The following is an 18,802-nucleotide window of genomic DNA, read 5'->3' as shown; positions in this document are numbered from 1 at the left end:
GTTCTGTAATTGAACAATTCCCCCATCCAACCCTCACCCTGGCGAGATACAAAAATGCGCTGAGGTACAACAATGCAGTGAGAAAGATGATGACACTGTTTGCAGCAATGGTTTCGGGACCTGCATATTGCATCGTAAAGTATGGAGCACGCCAGGGGACAGGTGCCCAATGTATCCGACCAGTCCCTCTGCCTCTCACCCATGCTCTTGACACTCTCTGAATGGGTTCACTAATTTGTATGGTTTATTGAAAAAAGAGAGCCAAATGGCTACAATTTTATTTCAACTCAAAGTCAAAGTCATGGAAAAATTCCACTCCAAGCATCATGCTGCTGTCTACACTAATCTGATTATATTCTCCCTACATCCCTGCAGGTTCTTCCACTCTAATCTGATGATTAACACTAGGCTAGACAATATCAAATGACAGCTTTCTTTATCATCTTCATCATTATGTACAGTGTAGTATGACATCATTATGTGCAGTGTAGTATGACTTCATCATTATGTACAGTGTAGTATGACATCATTATGTGCAGTGTAGTATGACTTCATCATTATGTACAGTGTAGTATGACATCATTATGTGCATTCTATTATGACATCATCATTATGTGCAGTGTATTATGACATCATTATGTGCATTCTATTATGACATCATCATTATGTGCAGTGTATTATGACATTGGTGATTATGGTCTGCCATGACCATGATTGTTCTTGGCAAACTTTTCTATAGAAATGGTTCACCATCGCCTTCTTCTGGGCAGTGTCTTTTTACAAGGTGGGTGACCCCAGCCATTACCAATACTCTTCAGAGATTGTCTGCCTGGCGTCAGTGGTCGCATAACCAGGACTTGTGATCTGCACCGGCTGCTCATATGACCATCCACCACCTGATCCCACGGCTCCACGTGACCCTGATCGGGGGCTAAGCAGGTGCTACACCTTGTCCAAGGGTGACCTGCAGGTTGGCTGAGGGAAGGTGCATCTTGGACCTCCTTTGGTAGAGACGTATCTCCACCCTGCCACCCTTGGCTTTCACCATCACTCTTTTGAATTCAGTCGAGGTTCAAAGTATATTTATTATTAAAGTACGTACATGTCACTCTATGCTACCCTGAGATTCATTTTCCTGCGGGAAAATACCAAAGAATTTATGCGAAGCTCTACATAGATGAAGATAGACAAACAAGCAGTGTGCAAAAGAAGACAAATAGTGCAAGTATATTTCAGAATTCTGAGAGCATGTGTTGTAGAGTGCTTGAAAGTGAGTCTGTTGTAGAGTCAGTTCAGAGTTGAGGTGAGTGAAGTTATCCATGAACTTGTTCAATTCTATCAGAAATGTCTTGAAGGATATTTAATTAACACAGGGGTTTCCAACCTGGAGTCTATGGACCCCTCAGTCAATGATAGGGGTCCATGGAATAAAAAAGGCTGGGAACCCTTGAATTAACACAGTTATCAATGGGTCAATTTAATATCAAAGAATCTATCCAGTATACAACCTGAAATTCTTACTCTTCACAGATATTCAGGAAACAAAAAAAACCCTGAAGAATGAATGACAGAAAAATGTTAGAACCTCAAAGTCCCCTCCCCCCGCCCCGGGTACAAGCGGCAACAAAAGTATCGACCCTCCCCCATTTACTCCAGAGAAAGCATCAACCCCCCCACTCCCAAGCAAGCAATATCAAGCCCCCGAGACCGTGATCTAGAGCCCATCAAAAGCTACTGCACATCCCAACACTTTGACATTTCAGACAGGCTCTTTCTCTCACTAGCGAAGGAGAGAGAGAGAGAGAGAGCTAGATATACTTTATTGATCTTGAGGGGAATTGGATTTCGTTACAGCCACACCAACCAAGAATAGAGCATAAGTATAGCAACACAAAAAAATCACAAACAATCAAACAACAAAATGCAAACTATGCCAGATGGAAATAAGTCCAGGACCAGCCTATTAGCTCACTCCTGCCACAGCGAGAGGGGAGACTAACAGCTCGCTGTTCGATGTTAAAATCCTCCACATCACTTGTCCGAGTTCCCCGACTTGAGGACCAGCAGCCTCTCACTTACCGTCGAGGGAGAGATCGCTCCTTTATAGACCGTTTGCAGCACTTTTAAGTGTCACTGAATACCTGGCTCACCCACAGCTGAGAGGGCAACCTTGCCGCAGTAAGCTGGCTGAGGAGGCTGAAGATGGGGTGTCTACGTCTGCCACCTCCTGAGCCCCAGTCCCTGCTCGTGCAGCGTTCTGCTCCCCAGGACGCCAGCAGCTGCAAAGCCGGGGGCAGACTGGGGCTGCATTTCTGCAAACGGTTAATGCAGATGTTGGAACAGCATAGGTGGCTGGGTATCTACACACGCAAGGCTGAGCTGGATCAAACGCCATCCGGCCCATTTTCCCACAATGCATGGAACTAAGCCAACAAAGCCATCTGGTGTGTTTTTATTTTGATAGGAACAGAGCAAGTGATCGTAAAGCAAGCCGCTACTGGAACATTAATCAACACTTTCACATATACGTCCCCAAGATGCAGTCTGAACCTGGGAACAAATGTTATCTGGATTTTGTTCTCAGATTTGAGGTTGTGGTCAGGTGAGATAGCAGAGCAAACTCAATGGGCTGAATGGCCTGATTCTGCTCTTTTGGTTTTTGCAAGAAGATGGCAGCAGCGCCAATACGACCAAAGGCGACATCCTTCAGAGAGTTCACGAAACTACTTCTTCCATTTCTTCTTCGTCTTTCAAATATGATTCTGCTACTGTTGCGCCCTGTGACCTACATTTTGATGGTGTGTTTTCGGGCCAGGCGAGCGATCGGACGCTTTGCCGTTTCCAAGGGCGTTCAGTGAGGTTTCGGACGGAGTGCGCAGCCCAGAGGCCAAGAAGCCTGGAGACAGGACGCGAGCCCGCAATCGACTCCATTTGTCGATGATTAAAGCATCAAGCAGTGTTGAAATCAATGAAGACAAGAGCAAAGGTGAGCAAGCTGGTGTTCAAAGCCAACTGCCTGTGTTTGACCAGTATCTCGCTCACCGCACCTGGAGGACGATGCCAGAGTCTTGAGTCTTGGGCAGGGTTTAATCGACGTGGTTTGTGTATTGGACTCTAGTTCATGTTATTAGATTAGATTAGATTACGAGGACACGCAGTCCTCTTTTATTGTCATTTAGTAATGCATGCATTAAGAAATGATACAATGTTTTTCCAGAATGATATCACAGAAACACAAGACAAACCGACCGAAAAACTGACAAAAACCACATAATTATAACATATAGTTACAACAGTGCAAAGCAATACCGTAATTTGATAAGAACAGACCATGGCACGTTAAAAAGTCTCAAAGTCTCTCGAAAGTCCCATCATCTCACGCAGATGGTGAACCTCCAGCGCCGCAAACTTGCCAATGCAGAATCCTGGAAGCATCCGACCACAGTCCGACTCCGAATCCGTCCGAAAAACTCCAAGCCTCCGACCAGCCCTCCGACACCGAGCACCGAGCACCATCTCTGCCGAGCGCTTCGACCCTGGCCCCGGCAACAGGCAATAGGCAAAGCCGAGGATTTGGGGCCTTCCCCTCCGGAGAGTCTCGATCGCACAGTAGCAGCGGCAGTGAAGCGGGTATTTCAGAAGTTACTCCAGTTGTTCCTCTGTGCTCCTTCATGTCTGTCTCCGTCAAATCAGGATTGTGCACGGCATCCTACTTCACAGATACGATATCAATTTGGAATGGCCGCGCACGCTGCGTCACGCCGCCGTCTTCTCCTCCCTCCACCTCCGACCTGCTTCTAGTTTTTGTTTACTCCTTTCTTTATTGCATTTTGTGCATTTTTGACCGGGCCGGAATGGCTCTGCGGCCGGCAGTTAACGGATGACACCGTGCTAAACTGAACTGAGCTGAACGCTCCTGGACTGTATCAACGACTTTGTGGTTTGATGTTTTATGTTATGTGCTTTTTGCAGTTTGTGCGATTTGTTCTATTTTTTCACGTGTTTGGTGTTTGAAGATGGCGCTAGTGTACATCAGCGACTCTGCACAGGCTGCACCAGATCTCCTCTTAAATGTACTCTCTCCTTTCGAACTACTTTCGCTGCAGTCTTGCGCATGTAAATTTCCTCTTAACAATGGACATTATTTATCGCTATTTATTTACATTTGCATTTGCACCATTCGTTTACAGTTCCTGGTGTTTACAATTTATACTTGCTGTTCTGTAGATTTGCTAAGTGTGCCCGCAGAAAAAGAATCCCAGGATTGTATGCAGTGTCGTGTACGTACTCTGATAATAAATTTCACTTTGAACTTTGATCTTTTTCTTTGAATGGGTTCTATGGTGTTTCTTTGTTTTGTGGCTGTCTGTGGGAAGATGAATCTCACGTTGTTTACTGCATGCATGGTTTAAAAATAAATATTTTTTGAAACTTTGAGTTGATGGGACGAGGCAGAATGATGGTCCAGCACGGACTAGATGGGCCAAAGGGCCTTAAAGTATGCTGCAGTGCATTATAACTCTAGACAATACATTGATGGAACTCCAGAGATTACTGTTTTGTCTTGCATTGCTTCACCATTTGCTCTGAGATGAGCCAAGATTTATTCCTGTGTCTGCCCTCAGTGCACAAGGATCTTTTTGCCACACGGTTGTTGACAATGTGACTACCCTATCTGCAATCTTACTGGCCTGAAACCTATCTAGCTAACACAGAGCATTGCATCACACTACAGGCCACTAGGCCCTCTATGTTATGCAGATCTTTTAACCTACTCTAAAATCAATCTAATCCCTCAGTCCTATATAACCTTCCGTTTTTCTATCATCCATGTACAAACATTTGTAGCTATCTAAGTGTTTCTTAAATGCTTCTAATGTATCTGTCTCTACAACCACCCCCGGCAGAATGTTCCACATATTCACCACTCTCTGTGTAAAACAAAAAACAAACAAACAAACAATCTCTGACATCCCCCCCCCCCCTACATTTTCCTCCTATCACCTTAAAATTAATCCCCCTTGAATTAGACCAGAAGAGATAGGAACAGAATTAGGCCATTTGGCCCATCAAGTCTGCTCTTCCAATTCATCATGGCTGATCCATTTTCCCTTCATGCCCTGACCAAGCAAGAAACTATCAGTCTCTGCCTTAAATATACCCAATAACTTGGCCTTTATAGCCGCCTGTGGCAACAAATTCCAGAGATTCACAACTGTCTGGCTAAAGAAATTCCTCCTTACCTCCGCCCTAAAAGGACACCCTTCTATTCTGAGGCTGTGTCCTCTTTTCCTAGACTCTCCCACCACAGGAAACATCCTCTCCACATCCACTCGATCAAAGCCTTTCACCATTCGATTGGTTTCAATGAGGTCACCCCTCATTCTTCTGAATTCCAGTGAATACAGGCCCAGAACCATCCAACACTCTTCATATGACAAGCTATATTAGCCAATTCTGCCCTGAGAAAGAGTCTCGGGTTATCTACTCGACCTATGCCTCTTATCATCTTGTACACCTCTATCAAGTCACCTATCATCCTTCTTCACTGCAAGGTTACAGAACTTGTAGCGGCCAAACTAAGCCAAAACAATTGACGCTGCTGGCGACCCGAAGGATATGTTATACTTGCACGATGCATCCTCACTCCAATAATAATTGCTCCAAAAGCCGAGGATATGTATTCGATCCTATTTTAGCAATCAGCAAACGTGCACAAGATGCTGGATCTCAGGATTGTATATGGCGACCTGTATGTGCTTTGATAATAAATTTACTTTGAACTTGTGGGCTGCCCGCAGACTCTGCTGGCCCACATGACGCAGTTTCAATGCACAAATAAAGCTGATCTTTAAAGGTGAAGATCGGTATCTTTAAAGTTTAAGGTGGGTTGTGTAGTGGTTAGCGCGACGCTGTTGCAGTTCAGAGTTCAGTTCCAGTGTCCTCTGTAAGGAAGCTTGTACGTTCTCTCCGTGACCACGTGGGTTTCCTCCGGGTGCTCTGGTTTCCTCCCACAGTCCACAGATGTACCAGTTAGCAGGTTAATTGTTCATTGTACATTGTCCTGTTGTTGGGCTAGAGTTAAACCGGTGGGCTTCCGGGCAGTGTGGTTCGAAGGGCCGGTGGAGCCTGTTCTGCGTTGTATCTCAATAAATAAATAAAGGAACAAATACCCATTGTTGAGTTGACCAAAACCCATTCCCATTATGACGTGTCGGTCCGTGGGCTCCTCTTGAGCCAAAATGAAGCCACCCTCAGGACTGAGGGGCAGCACTTTATGATCCGTCTGGGTAACCTCCATCCTGATGGCATGAATATCGATTTATCCTTCCAGTAAACAAATTTCCCCTCTACCCACACCCCCTTCCTCTGTTCTCCACTCTGACCTTTTACTTCTTCTCACCTGCCTATCACCCCCCCCCCCCGGGTCCCCTCCTCCTTCCCTTTCTCCAATGGTCCACTCTCCTCTCCTGTCAGATTCCTTCTTCTCCAGATTTTCCCTTTCCCACCCGCCTGGCTTCACCGATCACCTTTCAGCCATCCTCCTTCCCCTCTCCCACCTCTTTATTCTGGCACCTTTCCCCCTTTCCAGTCCTGAAGAAGGGTCTCGGCCCAAAATGTCAAATGTTTGTTCGTTTCCATCGACGCTGCCTAAACCCCTGAGATCCTCCAGAATTTAGGATGAGTTAATTGAGAAATTTGCCGGGAATCCCTTCGCTTATTTGGGACGCTGTGCTGTTTAATTGTGACAGCAGATTGTTGCTGAACAGTTTCTAGCCCGCTCAGCCCAGCCATGCGAGTGGATACTAGTTTGAAGGAGGATGGTATTCATTTTGTTCCTCTCTCTATTTGTCTCCAGCAGCCAGCGTAAGTCGATCCAGAACAAAATCAAAGGGTTAAAAATAACAATGGAATGCGAAGTTATGAGAAACATGTATTTATTTCTGAGATACAATATTAAACAGGCCCTTCCAGCCCTTCGGGCTGCACCGCCCAGCAATCTCCCAATTTAACCCTAGCCTAATCACAGGACTATTAAATAATAAAAATAAAGGCATCCGTTAGTCTTGCGAGACCATGGATCTGCGCCTGGAAAGTCTTCACTCTCCAGGGCGCAGGCCTGGGCAAGGTTGTATGGAAGACCAACAGTTGCCCATGCTGCAAGTCTCCCCTCTCCACGCCACCGATGTTGTCCAAGGGAAGGGCATTAGGACCCACACAGCTTGGCACCAGTGTCGTCGCAGAGCAATGTGTGATTAAGTGGGGCTCGAACTCACGACCTTCAGGTCACTAGTCCAATGCCTTAACCACTTGGCCACGTGCTCACACAGGACTATTAACAATGACCAATTAACCTTCCAACCAGGACATCTTTGGACTGTGGGAGGAAACCAGAGCTCCTGGAGGAAACCCATACGGTCACAGGGAGAACGTGCAATCTCCTTACAGGCAGCAGTGGGAATTGAACCCGGGTCGCCTGTACTGCTAAGCGCTGTGCCGACCACTACGCTACCAGGCTGCCCTGGCAGCACAGTTTATATTACAGCTGACCTGACGGAAGGTCTCCACGATACATCTGTAGAAAAATTTGCTGGAAGCTTTAATGACTTGCCAAATCTACTCAATCTCCTAATGAGAGACAGGCAATTGTGCGCCGTCTTCATAATCGTTTCACTATCGCTCCAGTTCCAACTGTAGTCCCGCCTGCCCGGAGGTGCAACTGGTAGTGTTACTGCCTTGCCTCTAATGATCTGGGCTCAGCGCCTACCCCTGCATCTGTCCAGGTGGAGCTTGCACGCTCCAGATTCCTCCTGCGTCTCAAAGGTTAAATCAGTCATTTATTCATTACGTGCCTTGTCGTGTTACGTCACCATAATGCGCAGTGTCATATGACATCATCATTATGTGCCATGTCGTTTGATGTGGGCGTTCATAGCCTTTCCATCACCATGATTGTTCTTGGCAAATTTTTCTACAGAAGTGGTTTGCCATTGCCTTCTCCTGGACAGTGTCTTTATAAGACGGGTGACCCCAGCCATTATCAATACTCTTCAGAGATTGTCTGCCTGGTGTCAGTGGTCGCAAAACCAGGACTTGTGACATGCACCAGCAGCTCATACGACCATCCACCACCTGCTCCCATGACTTCACGTGACCCTGATCAGGGGCTAAACAGGTGCGACACCTTGACCAAGGGTGACCTGCAGGCTAGCAGAGGGAAGGAGCACCTTACACCTCCCTTGGTAGAGACGTATCTCCACCCCGCCACTGTTATTGCTACTTGGGCAGGTGAATATGGTAGAAGTGGTGAGTGGTTGAAGTTTATACACATACAGGAGAGAATATGTTGCAGTGGTGAGATTGGATTTACAGCCAGCATAGCTTTGGCCAAATGTCCTTTCTCTGTTTTGTAAGAAATTATGAGAATCTGGTTCACAATTGTGTTGAGCTGTAATACACTGAACTGGAGAAAGGACCACAAAAGCTGGTGTCACTTAAGGCAAAGGACCAGAGGCGGACTTTACAGATCTAAAAATGGAAAGCCTGATAAATTCTCGCCTTCTTCTGACGTTCCATAAGACGTAGTAGCAGAATGAGGCTGTCCCACCATTCCATCTTGGCTGACTATTTTCCCTCTCAATCCCACTCTCCTGCTTTCTCCCTGAAACCTTTCAACACCTTGACTACCCAAGAACCTGTCAACCTCTGCTTTAAATACACCCAATGATTTGGCCTCCACAGCCGTCTTTGGCAAAGAATTCCACAGATTCACCACCCTCTGGCTAAAGAAATTCCTCCTCATCTCCGTTCTAAAGCGACATTCTTCTAATCAAAGGCTGTGCCCTGTAGTCCTAGACACTCCCACTATGGGAAACATCTTTCAAGATTGTTTAAAGTCAAGATTCTGTACTGCCTTTTCCTATACACAAGTGTAAGTAATTGTTACTCCAGATCTGATGCAGCACAAAAAAACACAACAAGATAAAGAACACAATAATAAATAGAATAATTATAAATACATAAGATAGCTTTCACACGTTGATTAATTTGTATGTCCATTAAGTGACACTGGGTACAGCATATTTACTTATGGGGACTGACAGGAAATGTTAAATTAGTGGTGGTTGGGGGTGTGGAGGGGTGGGTTAGTGGGTGGGGGTGTTGATCAGCCTCACTGTTTGGGGAAAGTAACTGTTTTTTGAGTCTGGTGGTTCTGGTGTGGATGCCGTGTAGCCTCCTCCCTGATGGGAGTGGGACAAACAGTCCACGAGCAGGGTGGGTGGGATCCTTCATGATGTTACTGGCCCTTTTCTGGAATTTTTCTGTATATCTGTCCTTGATGGCAGATAGGCTGGTGTTGCCGATGCATTGGGTGGTTTTGACTACCTCTCCACCACAGAGCAGTTTCCGTACCATGCAGTGATGCAGCTTGTTACGATGCTCTCCGATGTGGACAGACATGAGCATGGATGTGTACGGTCCGGCTGAGAGGTTGTGTTGGATGTGCACTCCCAGGAGTTTGAAACCACTCTCAGGTTTCAATGCTCTACTGCTAATGTAAAGAGGGAAGTGGGTGGTGCGAGTTCTCCTGAAGTCGATAACCATCGCCTTGGTCTTGTTGACATCGAGGAAGAGGTTATTTTCTGACACCAAGCCCAGAGCTCCTTTGCCTCCTCTCTGTAGGCTGTCTCATCGTGGTTGGCGAAGAGCCAACTGCCTTCGTGTCATTGGCGAATTGACAATATGATTTACCTGCGTGCTTGGCCGTGCATTCATGTGCGAGCAGAGTGTACAGCAGTGAGTTCAGCACACAGCCCCGGCGGGGAGGGGGGGCCCATGTTGAGGATGATGGGGAGGGACATCTTGACCATCTGAGGTCTGTTGGTTGGGAAGTCCAACACCCAGTTGCACAGTGGTGTGTTTAGACCGAGGAGCAGGAGTTTGTTCACCAACGTCTGGGACAATAGTGTTGAATACCAAACTGAAATCCAGAAACAACAGTCTGATATGAGCTTCTGTGTTTTCTAGGTGTGTCAGGTCCAGGTGCATGAATAATGTGACGGCATCTGTCACCGACTGGTTCTGTCGCCAAACATATTGCTGGGTGTTCAGTGGAGTTTTTGGTGCCATTACGTTCAAAGCACTTCATGATGATTGGCATCAGTGCCACTGGGCGGTTGTCATTTAGTTCTAAAGAGTTCTTGGGCACAGGGGTGATAGTGGTTGATTTGAAGCAGTCTGGATGAGTGAAGTGTTGAAGATGTGAGTGAACTGGTGAGCCCACTCCCTGAGTATTTGGCCTGGCATGTTGTCTGGCTCACCCGCCTAACAGGGGTTGATTCTCTGCAGATTCCTTCTTGTGTCTCCATGCCCACTCATACTTTCTGTCTGCTCTATCTCTGCCCCTCATAATCTTATAAACCTCTATCTGATCTCCCTTCAGTCTTCGTTTATTAAAGAACATCAGGCACAGAGTCATTGTCTTGAATGTGCTGCCTGGAGTGTGCCAGAATATCCAACAGACCTAGGGGGCAGTTGGATTGATCAGATAGATCTTCCAAAGGGCTAGAATAGGTATAGAGGGCTGAATAGTCTCCATGTGTTCAACTCTCTTAAATAATTCTGTCTCAGTGTAAGCGATTTATTCACACGCATACAAGGAAGCAACTCTGAAGTTTCCTCGCTGAGTAACACCCGGGACATGCTCTCTTCTCGCTGCTGCCATCAGGAAGAAGCTACAGGGTCCTCAGGACTCACACCTCCAGGTTCAGGAACAATTACTGCCCCTCAACCATCAGGCTCCTGAACCAGAGGGGATAACTCCACTCGCCCCATCACTGAACTGTTCCCACAACCTATGGACCCACTTTCAAGGACTCTTCATCTCATGTTCTCAGTATTTATTACTTATTTATTATTATTATAATTATTATTGTATATTTTTCTCAGCTCAAGCTGGTAAAGCCTGAGCCACGGGCATGGCCAAGCACACTCATTTCTCACTTGCTAGGAACTTGCGGACTATTCTAGTGGTGTTTAGAGCTGTGGCTTTCTGGAGATTTAGACAGATATTGCTGTGTTAACTTGTCTAATTGTCTAATGCTATTGTGTAGCAACTTTGAGATGAAACTTGTTAGTTCTTTTTTTTTCTTTTTGTATGTCGTCTTTTGTACACTGGTTCTTTGTCCGTCCTGTTGGGTGTGGTCTATCACTGATTCTGCAGTGCTTCTTCAATTTATCGAGTATGCCCGCAAGAAATCGAACCTCAGGGTTGTATATGGTGACATCATGTGCTTTGATAATAGGTTTCCTTTGAACTTCAAATTGTCCTGGTTAGTTCGATCTTTAATATGGAGGCTGTTAGTTACAATCCGGCCTGAAATGCCCTAGTTTACATTTGTGAAAATGAATGTGTTTATACAGCATGTTGCCTTCGGCTCTGCCTGCTTCTTTACTCCCATCAGCTGATGCTAGGCGACCAGCTTACTGGAACCCGCCCAGGAAAGGGAAGGGAGTATTTGATTGGCTCAGGAATGAGCTTCAAATATGCAGATACGAGCCTTTCAGTTCCTTGTGTACAACAGTCATTCGAATACAGTTCTGTCAAGTGAAATAAGCTGAACTTTTCAGTCCCCTGATTAAGTGCTCAAGATCGGAGCTGCTGCCCACCCCTGGCCCTCAGTTAAGATGAAGAGAGCAGGCTACAAGTAAGTGTGTTTGCTGTAAATCTCATGGGGGTGGCGGGGTGGTGGGTGGATAAAGTTAAATTAAGTTTCAAGAAGTGAAAAGGCTTTTCTTTTCCTCCGCTGAAGGATGTGGGTTGTGGCTGTCCACCACCGTCTGTGCAAAGATGTCTAACTTCAGGAGTCTCCTTGTCACTGTGTTAGCTTCTGGTTATAGTTTAACTCGATTCCATTTCTAATGATTAAAGAGACATGCTTGACTGCAACTGAAAGTACAAATCAACACACACACACAAAGTGCTGGAGCAACTCAGCAGGTCAGGCAGCTTCTGTGGAGGGGAATAAACAGTTAATGTTTCAGGCCGAGACCCTTCTTCAGGACTACACCAGTCCTGAAGCAGGGTCTCGCCTCAAGACGTCGGCTGTTTATTCTCCTCCACAGATGCTGCCTGACCTGCTGAGCTGCTCCAGCACTTTGTGTGTGTGTGTTGATTTGGATTTCCAGCGTCTGCAGACTTTACCATGTTTGGAAAGTACAAAGGGATTATTCTGTGTGCTCTAGGTTTTTTTTTTCTGGGGCTAATTCAAAACCAGATGTTTTGCTTTCAATTATTTGCATAGTCTGGTCTAAAAAGATCTGACTGGGATATGGAGAGTTGTTCTGTAGCTATTAATATGGCTCTGGGCCTGTGCTCACCTAGCAAACATTGAAAGACCAAGACAGAGTGGATATGGAAAGGATGTTTCCCTACTGCACCAGAGGACACAGCCTCAGAATCGAAGGACATCCCATTAGATCAGAGATGAGGAGGAGTTTCTTTAGCCAGAGGTGGTGAATCTGTGGAATTCATTGCTGCAGAGGCCAAGTGATTGGATGCATTTAAAGTGGAGAGTGATTGGTTCTTGATTACTATTGGTGTCAAAAGTTACAGGGCGAAGGCAGGAGAATGATTTTTAAATTTTCTCCCTGATTAGAAAATAATCTACTCCTTTATCGATTCTACCAAAGTGCATGACAATACACTTCCCTACACTATAATATTCCATCTGCCACTTCTTTGCCCATTCTCCTAATCTGTCTAAGCACTTCTGCAGTCACCCTGCTTCCTCAATTCTACCTGACCCTCCACCTGTCTTTATATTGTCTGCAAACTTTGCAACAAAGCCATCAATTCCATCATCCAAGTCATCGACCGGTAACATTAAAAAGAAGCAGTCCAGGCACAGGCTCCTGTGGAACACCACTGGTCACCTGCAATCAACCAGACAAGGCTCCCTTCATTTTGCCTCCTGCCAGTCAGCCAATCTTCTATCCATACTAGTATCTTTCCCATAATACCATGGACTCACGTGTGGCACCTTGACAAGGGCCTTTTGAAAACCCAAGTACACAACATCCACCGATTCTGCTTTGTCTATCCTGCTTGTTACTTCTTCAAAAGAAAACATGCTGACATTGGCTGACTTTATCACGTGCCTCCAACCACAGGTACCTGAAACCACATCCTTAATAATGGACTTCAACATCTTCCCAACCACTAAAGTCAGGCTGACAGGCCTATAATTTCCTTTCTGCTGTCTTCCTCCCTTCTTAAAGGCTGGAGTGATAGCTGCAACTTTCCAATCCTTTGGAACCATTCCAGAACCCAGTGAATCTTGAAAGATCATTACTAATGCTTCCACAATCTCTTCAGCTATCTCTTTCAGAACTCTCCATCTTGTCTACCTTCAGATCTTTCATCTATCCAGGCACTTCTTAGTAAAAGCCGCAGCACTCACTTCTGCCACCAGACACTCATGCACCTGGCATGCTGGTCGTGACTTTCCCAGTGAAGACTGATGCAAAATACTTTCTTAAGTTCGTCTGCCATTTCTTTGTCCCCCATTACCACCCTTTCAGTATTATTTTCCAGGGTCCGATGTCACTCTTGCCTCACTTTAACTGTTTATATACCTGAAAAAAACTTCTGGTATCATCTTTTGTATTATAGGCAAGCTTAACTTCATATTCATTCTTTACTCCCCTTACGGCTTTTTTTTAGTTGCTTTCTGCTGGTTTTTAAAAGCTTGCCAATCCTCTACCTCCCCACTAACTTTTGCTCTATTATATGCCCTTTCTTTTGCTTTTATGAACATAGAACATAGAAATCTACAGCATATTACAGGCCCTTCAGCCCACAATGTTGTGCCAACCATGTAACCTACTCTAGAGAGTGCCTAGAATTTCCCCACCGCATTGCCCTCTATTTTTCTAAGCTCAGTGAACCTATCTAAGAGGCTCCTAAAAGACTCTATTGTATCCACCTCTTCCACCGTCACTGGCAGTGCATTCCACTCTCTGTGTGAAAAATTTACCTCGGACATCCCCCTTGTACCTACTTCCAAGCACCTTCAAACTATGCTCCCTCATGTTAGCCAGTTCGGCCCTGGGAATAAGCCTCTGGCTATCCACATGATCGATGCCTCTCATCATCCTTATACACCCTTATCAGGTCACCTCTCATCCTCCGTCGCTCCCTTTGACTTCCCTAGTTGGCCACGGTTTCCCCTAGAATGCTACTTCATCTTTGGGATTTATCTGTCCTGTGCCTTCCGAATTGCCCCCAGAAACTCCGGCCATTGCTGTTCCGCTTGATTCCAGCCTCCGCTGCATTTTAGGTGCAAAGATCAGTAAAGGCTGTCCTTATCCATCTCACTCACATCCCGTGACTGGAATGAGCAGCAATTAGTGGAAAACATTAGAGATATGATGAGGTAAGTTTTAATAAGAGAGCTCAGGAGATAATGGCATGTTTATAGAGGCCTAACCACTACTTATGGAGCCGGAGAACCAAAGTCAAAGTTGAAAGTAGCTGTATTATCAAAGTGTTGTTGTGACTGTGAACAAAGTCACCGGGAGGCACTGAAGCTGATAGATATGGAAGTCTTTATTCAGTGAAACAAGCAACAGGTATCATACTGGAGACACTCCTGGAAAAAGAGGCTCCTAAACTCAACTTACATCACGTATTTGACTGTAACTCAATGCAGTTTCAATAACATCGTTTACTTCAATACTTCAGGTTTACTTGAGTTTCATATAATTTTCAAACACCTAACTCTTCACACCAATATCCCACACACCCTAGACTGAATGTTAATCACCATTGTCTCTCTGGCTACCTTCATGCATATGCAGACATCTCAAGCGAATGGGAGTTTCCTGGTTTGCCATAGTCTGCAGCTCGAGAAGGGCCATTGTTCAGAGCTGCATTTTAAATCTAATCAACAATCCATGTTCAGATCTGCTATTTGAATTAATATTTGTTATGTTCCATATCTACAGAGTACGCCCTAATGGTACACATGTGTATGTTGCCATATACTATATTGAATTCATTTTCTTCCAAGGATTTACAGGAAAATAAAGAAATACAATAGAATTTATGTAAAATTATACATAAGGGCTGAAAAATTACCAATGTGCAAAAGAAGACAAATTGTGCAAATAAATAAATAAATACTGGGAATAGGAGTTCAATGGTTCCATTTAATATCACAGAATGTATGCATAGTCATAGAAACATAGAAAATAGGTGCAGGAGTAGGCCATTCGGCCCTTCGAGCCTGTACCGCCGTTCAGTATGATCATGGCTGATCATCCAACTCAGAACCCTGCACCAGCCTTCCCTCCATACCCCCTGATCCCTTTAGCCACAAGGGCCACATCTAACTCCCTCTTAAATATAGCCAATGAACTGGCCTCAACTGTTTCCTGTGGAGGAGAATTCCACAGATTCACCACTCTCTGTGTGAAGAAGTTTTTCCTAATCTCGGTCCTAAAAGGCTTCCCCTTTATCCTTAAACTGTGACCCCTCGTTCTGGACTTCCCCAACATCGGGAACAATCTTCCTGCATCTAGCCTGTCCAATCCCTTTAGGATTTTATACGTTTCAATAAGATCCCCCCTCAGTCTTCTAAATTCCAATGAGTAAAAGCCTAGTCGATCCAGTCTTTCATCATATGAAAGTCCTGCCGTCCCAGGAATCAATCTGGTGAACCTTCTTTGCACTCCCTCTACACCACTCTATGTCTTTCCTCATAGTCATAGTCATACTTTTTTGATCCCGGGGGAAACTTGTTTTCATTACAGTTGCACCATAAATAATTAAATAGTAATAAAATCATAAATAGTTAAATAGTAATATGTAAATTAAGTCAGGAAATAAGTCTACTGGCTCAGGGTGTCTGACCCTCCAAGGGAGGAGTTGTAAAGTTTGATGGCCACAGGCAGGAATGACTTCCTATGACGCTCTGTGTTGCATTTCGGTGGAATGAGTCTCTGGCTGAATGTACTCCTGTGCCCACCCAGTACATTATGTAGTGGATGGGAGACATTGACCAAGATGGCATGCAACTTAGACAGCATCCTCTTTTCAGACACCACCGTCAGAGAGTCCAGTTCCATCCCCACAACATCACTGGCCTTATGAATGAGTTTGTTGATTCTGTTGGTGTCTGCTACCCTCAGCCTGCTGCCCCAGCACACAACAGCAAACATGATAGCACTGCCAACCACAGACTCGTAGAACATCCTCAGCATCGTCCGGCAGATGTTAAAGGACCTCAGTCTCCTCAGGAAATAGAGACGGCTCTGACCCTTCTTGTAGACAGCCTCAGTGTTCTTTGACCAGTCCAGTTTATTGTCAGTTTGTATCCCTAGGTATTTGTAATCCTCCACCATGTCCACCCTGACCCCCTGGATGGAAACAGGGGTCACCAGTACCTTAGCTCTCCTCAGGTCTACCACCAGCTCCTTAGTCTTTTTCACATTAAGCTGCAGATAATTCTGCTCACACCATGTGACAAAGTTTCCTACCGTAGCCCTGTACACAGCCTCATCTCCCTTGCTGATGCATCCAACTATGGCAGAGTCATCCGAAAACTTCTGAAGATGACAAGACTCTGTACAATATACAACCTGAAATTCTTGCTCTCCACAGATATCCACAAAAAAGAAAACATCCAAAGAATGAATGACAGAAAAAAAGATAAGAACCCCAAAGCCCCCTCCCCCTCCCATGCACAAGTGTCATCAACCCTCCCCCCCCCACCATTTATTCTAGCTTAAAGCATCAGCATTCCCACCACCCACCATGCCAGCAACAGCAAAGCCCCCAATGAGAGACCATGGTCCTCAGCTATGTTCCCTCTAAGCTACACACGCGTTTTTCAACCAGCACACAAAGGAAATTAATGTGCGCACAAAAGGTTAGTTACCTAAAATAATGTAGTAATTAATAATTATACTTATTGAAAATAATCTTTTAGCTAAATGTTTCTGTTAACTAGTTAGTCGGTTTTTCAAATAACACAATGCACGTCACTAATTTACGTCACCTCACCTTTCCTGTTCTGGTTTGTACAGCTGCATTTTGTGCGTGACAAAATTAACAAGATAAGAAAGCAGCATCTGGGAGACAATGTTTCGTGGAGTGACAAAGTTAAAGTTTTGCTAAGCCAACAACGTGAAGGAAACGTCACAGTAGATACAAGTTCACTGTTGACTTTTATAAATAGTCTTTGTGTTCATTTAGAAAAAAAGATTTCCTGAAGATGAGGTACAAGAATAGTCAGCTTTTGATTTCTCCAGAATTGCAGATTGTGACTTCACATTTGGCAATGAACAAGTTAATGCCTTATGTCTAAAATATCATGATTTTCTAGCTGAAAATATTGTAATAGTTAGACAGCTTAATGATCTCAAAATTTTCGTGCAAGAAAAAATTAAATCCAAACTGATTTCAAACTTTGCTTAAATGGTGGCATTTGTACTTCAAAATGAACAGTTGTGTGACCTTGCACAGTTGATGGACACTGGGGGAACCTTTCTTGCGTCAAGTGTGGACTGTGAGCGAGGTTTTAGCCTAATGAATCAACTCAAAAACAAGCTGAGAAACCGTTTAGGTGAATGTCATTTGGATGTGTTAATGAGAATCAAAAGCTTTTAATGGGATGGAAGTTCTATCAGTCTAGATAGGGATTGCAAAGAATGGGTAAATGCCAAAGACAGGAGAGAGAAAAAATAGCTGAGTGACTTAAATATGTATGTTATTTTGTTCGTATTCTTATGTCTAGAGGAATACAGTATAGGAGCAGGGATGTGATGTTGAGGCTCTATAAGGCGCTGGTGAGACCTCACTTGGAGTACCGTGGGCAGTTTTGGTCTCCTTATTTAAGAAAGGATGTGCTGACGTTGGAGAGGGTACAGAGAAGATTCACTAGAATGATTCTGGGAATGAGAGGGTTAACATATGAGGAACATTTGTCCGTTCTTGGACTGTATTCCTTGGAGTTTAGAAGAATGAGGGGAGACCTCATAGAAACATTTCGAATGTTGAAAGGCATGGACAGAGTGGATGTGGCAAAGTTGTTTCCCATGATGGGGGAGTCTAGTACGAGAGGGCATGACTTAAGGATTGAAGGGCACCCATTCAGAACAGAAATGCGAAGAAATTTTTTTAGTTAGAGGGTGGTGAATCTATGGAATTTGTTGCCACGGGCAGCAGTGGAGGCCAAGTCATTGGGTGTATTTAAGGCAGAGATTGATAGGTATCTGAGTAGCCAGGGCATCAAAGGTTATGGTGAGAAGGCGGGGGAGTGGGACTAAATAGGAGAATGGATCAGCTCATGATAAAATGGCGGAGCAGACTCGATGGGCCGAATGGCCTACTTCTGCTCCTTTGTCTTATGGTCTTATGGTCTTATTCTGTGCAGATTTATGTCAAATATTTTGTAAACCTACATAAACTGTGCCATGTGTGCATTCACTGTGCACATACTTTAGTCACAGGAAAAAGAATTGCACAACATAAGATTTTTGCACACACTGACTACTAAAAATTAGAGGGAACATTGGTCTACAGTCCACCAAAAACTAACTGTTCACTCCATTAGGTCCCTAATGTACCTGCATCCACCACTACCACTGGCAGGGCATTCCACACACCTAACACTCTCTGTATAAAGAAATTACCTCCAACATCCCCCACCCCTATCCTTTTCACTAATCATCCTAAAATTAGGTGGTTATCTGAGTTACTGTTTTCACCCACAGAATTGCCACTTTTTTTTTGTTT

The 18,802-nt window shown here is 44.7% G+C and overlaps 1 protein-coding gene across 5 annotated transcripts in view; it reads left to right on the top strand.

The window, feature by feature from the left end:
• eml2 (EMAP like 2) overlaps positions 1–18,802 on the top strand; it is a 172,890-nt gene that overhangs the window by 75,761 nt on the left and 78,327 nt on the right. Inside the window, exon 1 of one of the 5 annotated variants that reach the window (XM_063059898.1) lies at positions 11,536–11,708. The exons of the other annotated variants lie outside the window; for them this stretch is intronic. Within the exon in view, the coding sequence (XP_062915968.1) occupies positions 11,689–11,708 (20 nt within the window). The 5' untranslated portion in view covers positions 11,536–11,688. Of the gene's footprint in view, positions 1–11,535; positions 11,709–18,802 lie in introns of those variants that run through there. 5 annotated transcript variants of the gene reach the window in all.

The sequence above is a fragment of the Mobula hypostoma genome, chromosome 10 (genome assembly GCF_963921235.1).
Source record: "Mobula hypostoma chromosome 10, sMobHyp1.1, whole genome shotgun sequence".
In the NCBI taxonomy this organism is placed as follows: domain Eukaryota; kingdom Metazoa; phylum Chordata; class Chondrichthyes; order Myliobatiformes; family Myliobatidae; genus Mobula; species Mobula hypostoma.
This window is presented reverse-complemented; position numbering and strand designations above follow the sequence as displayed.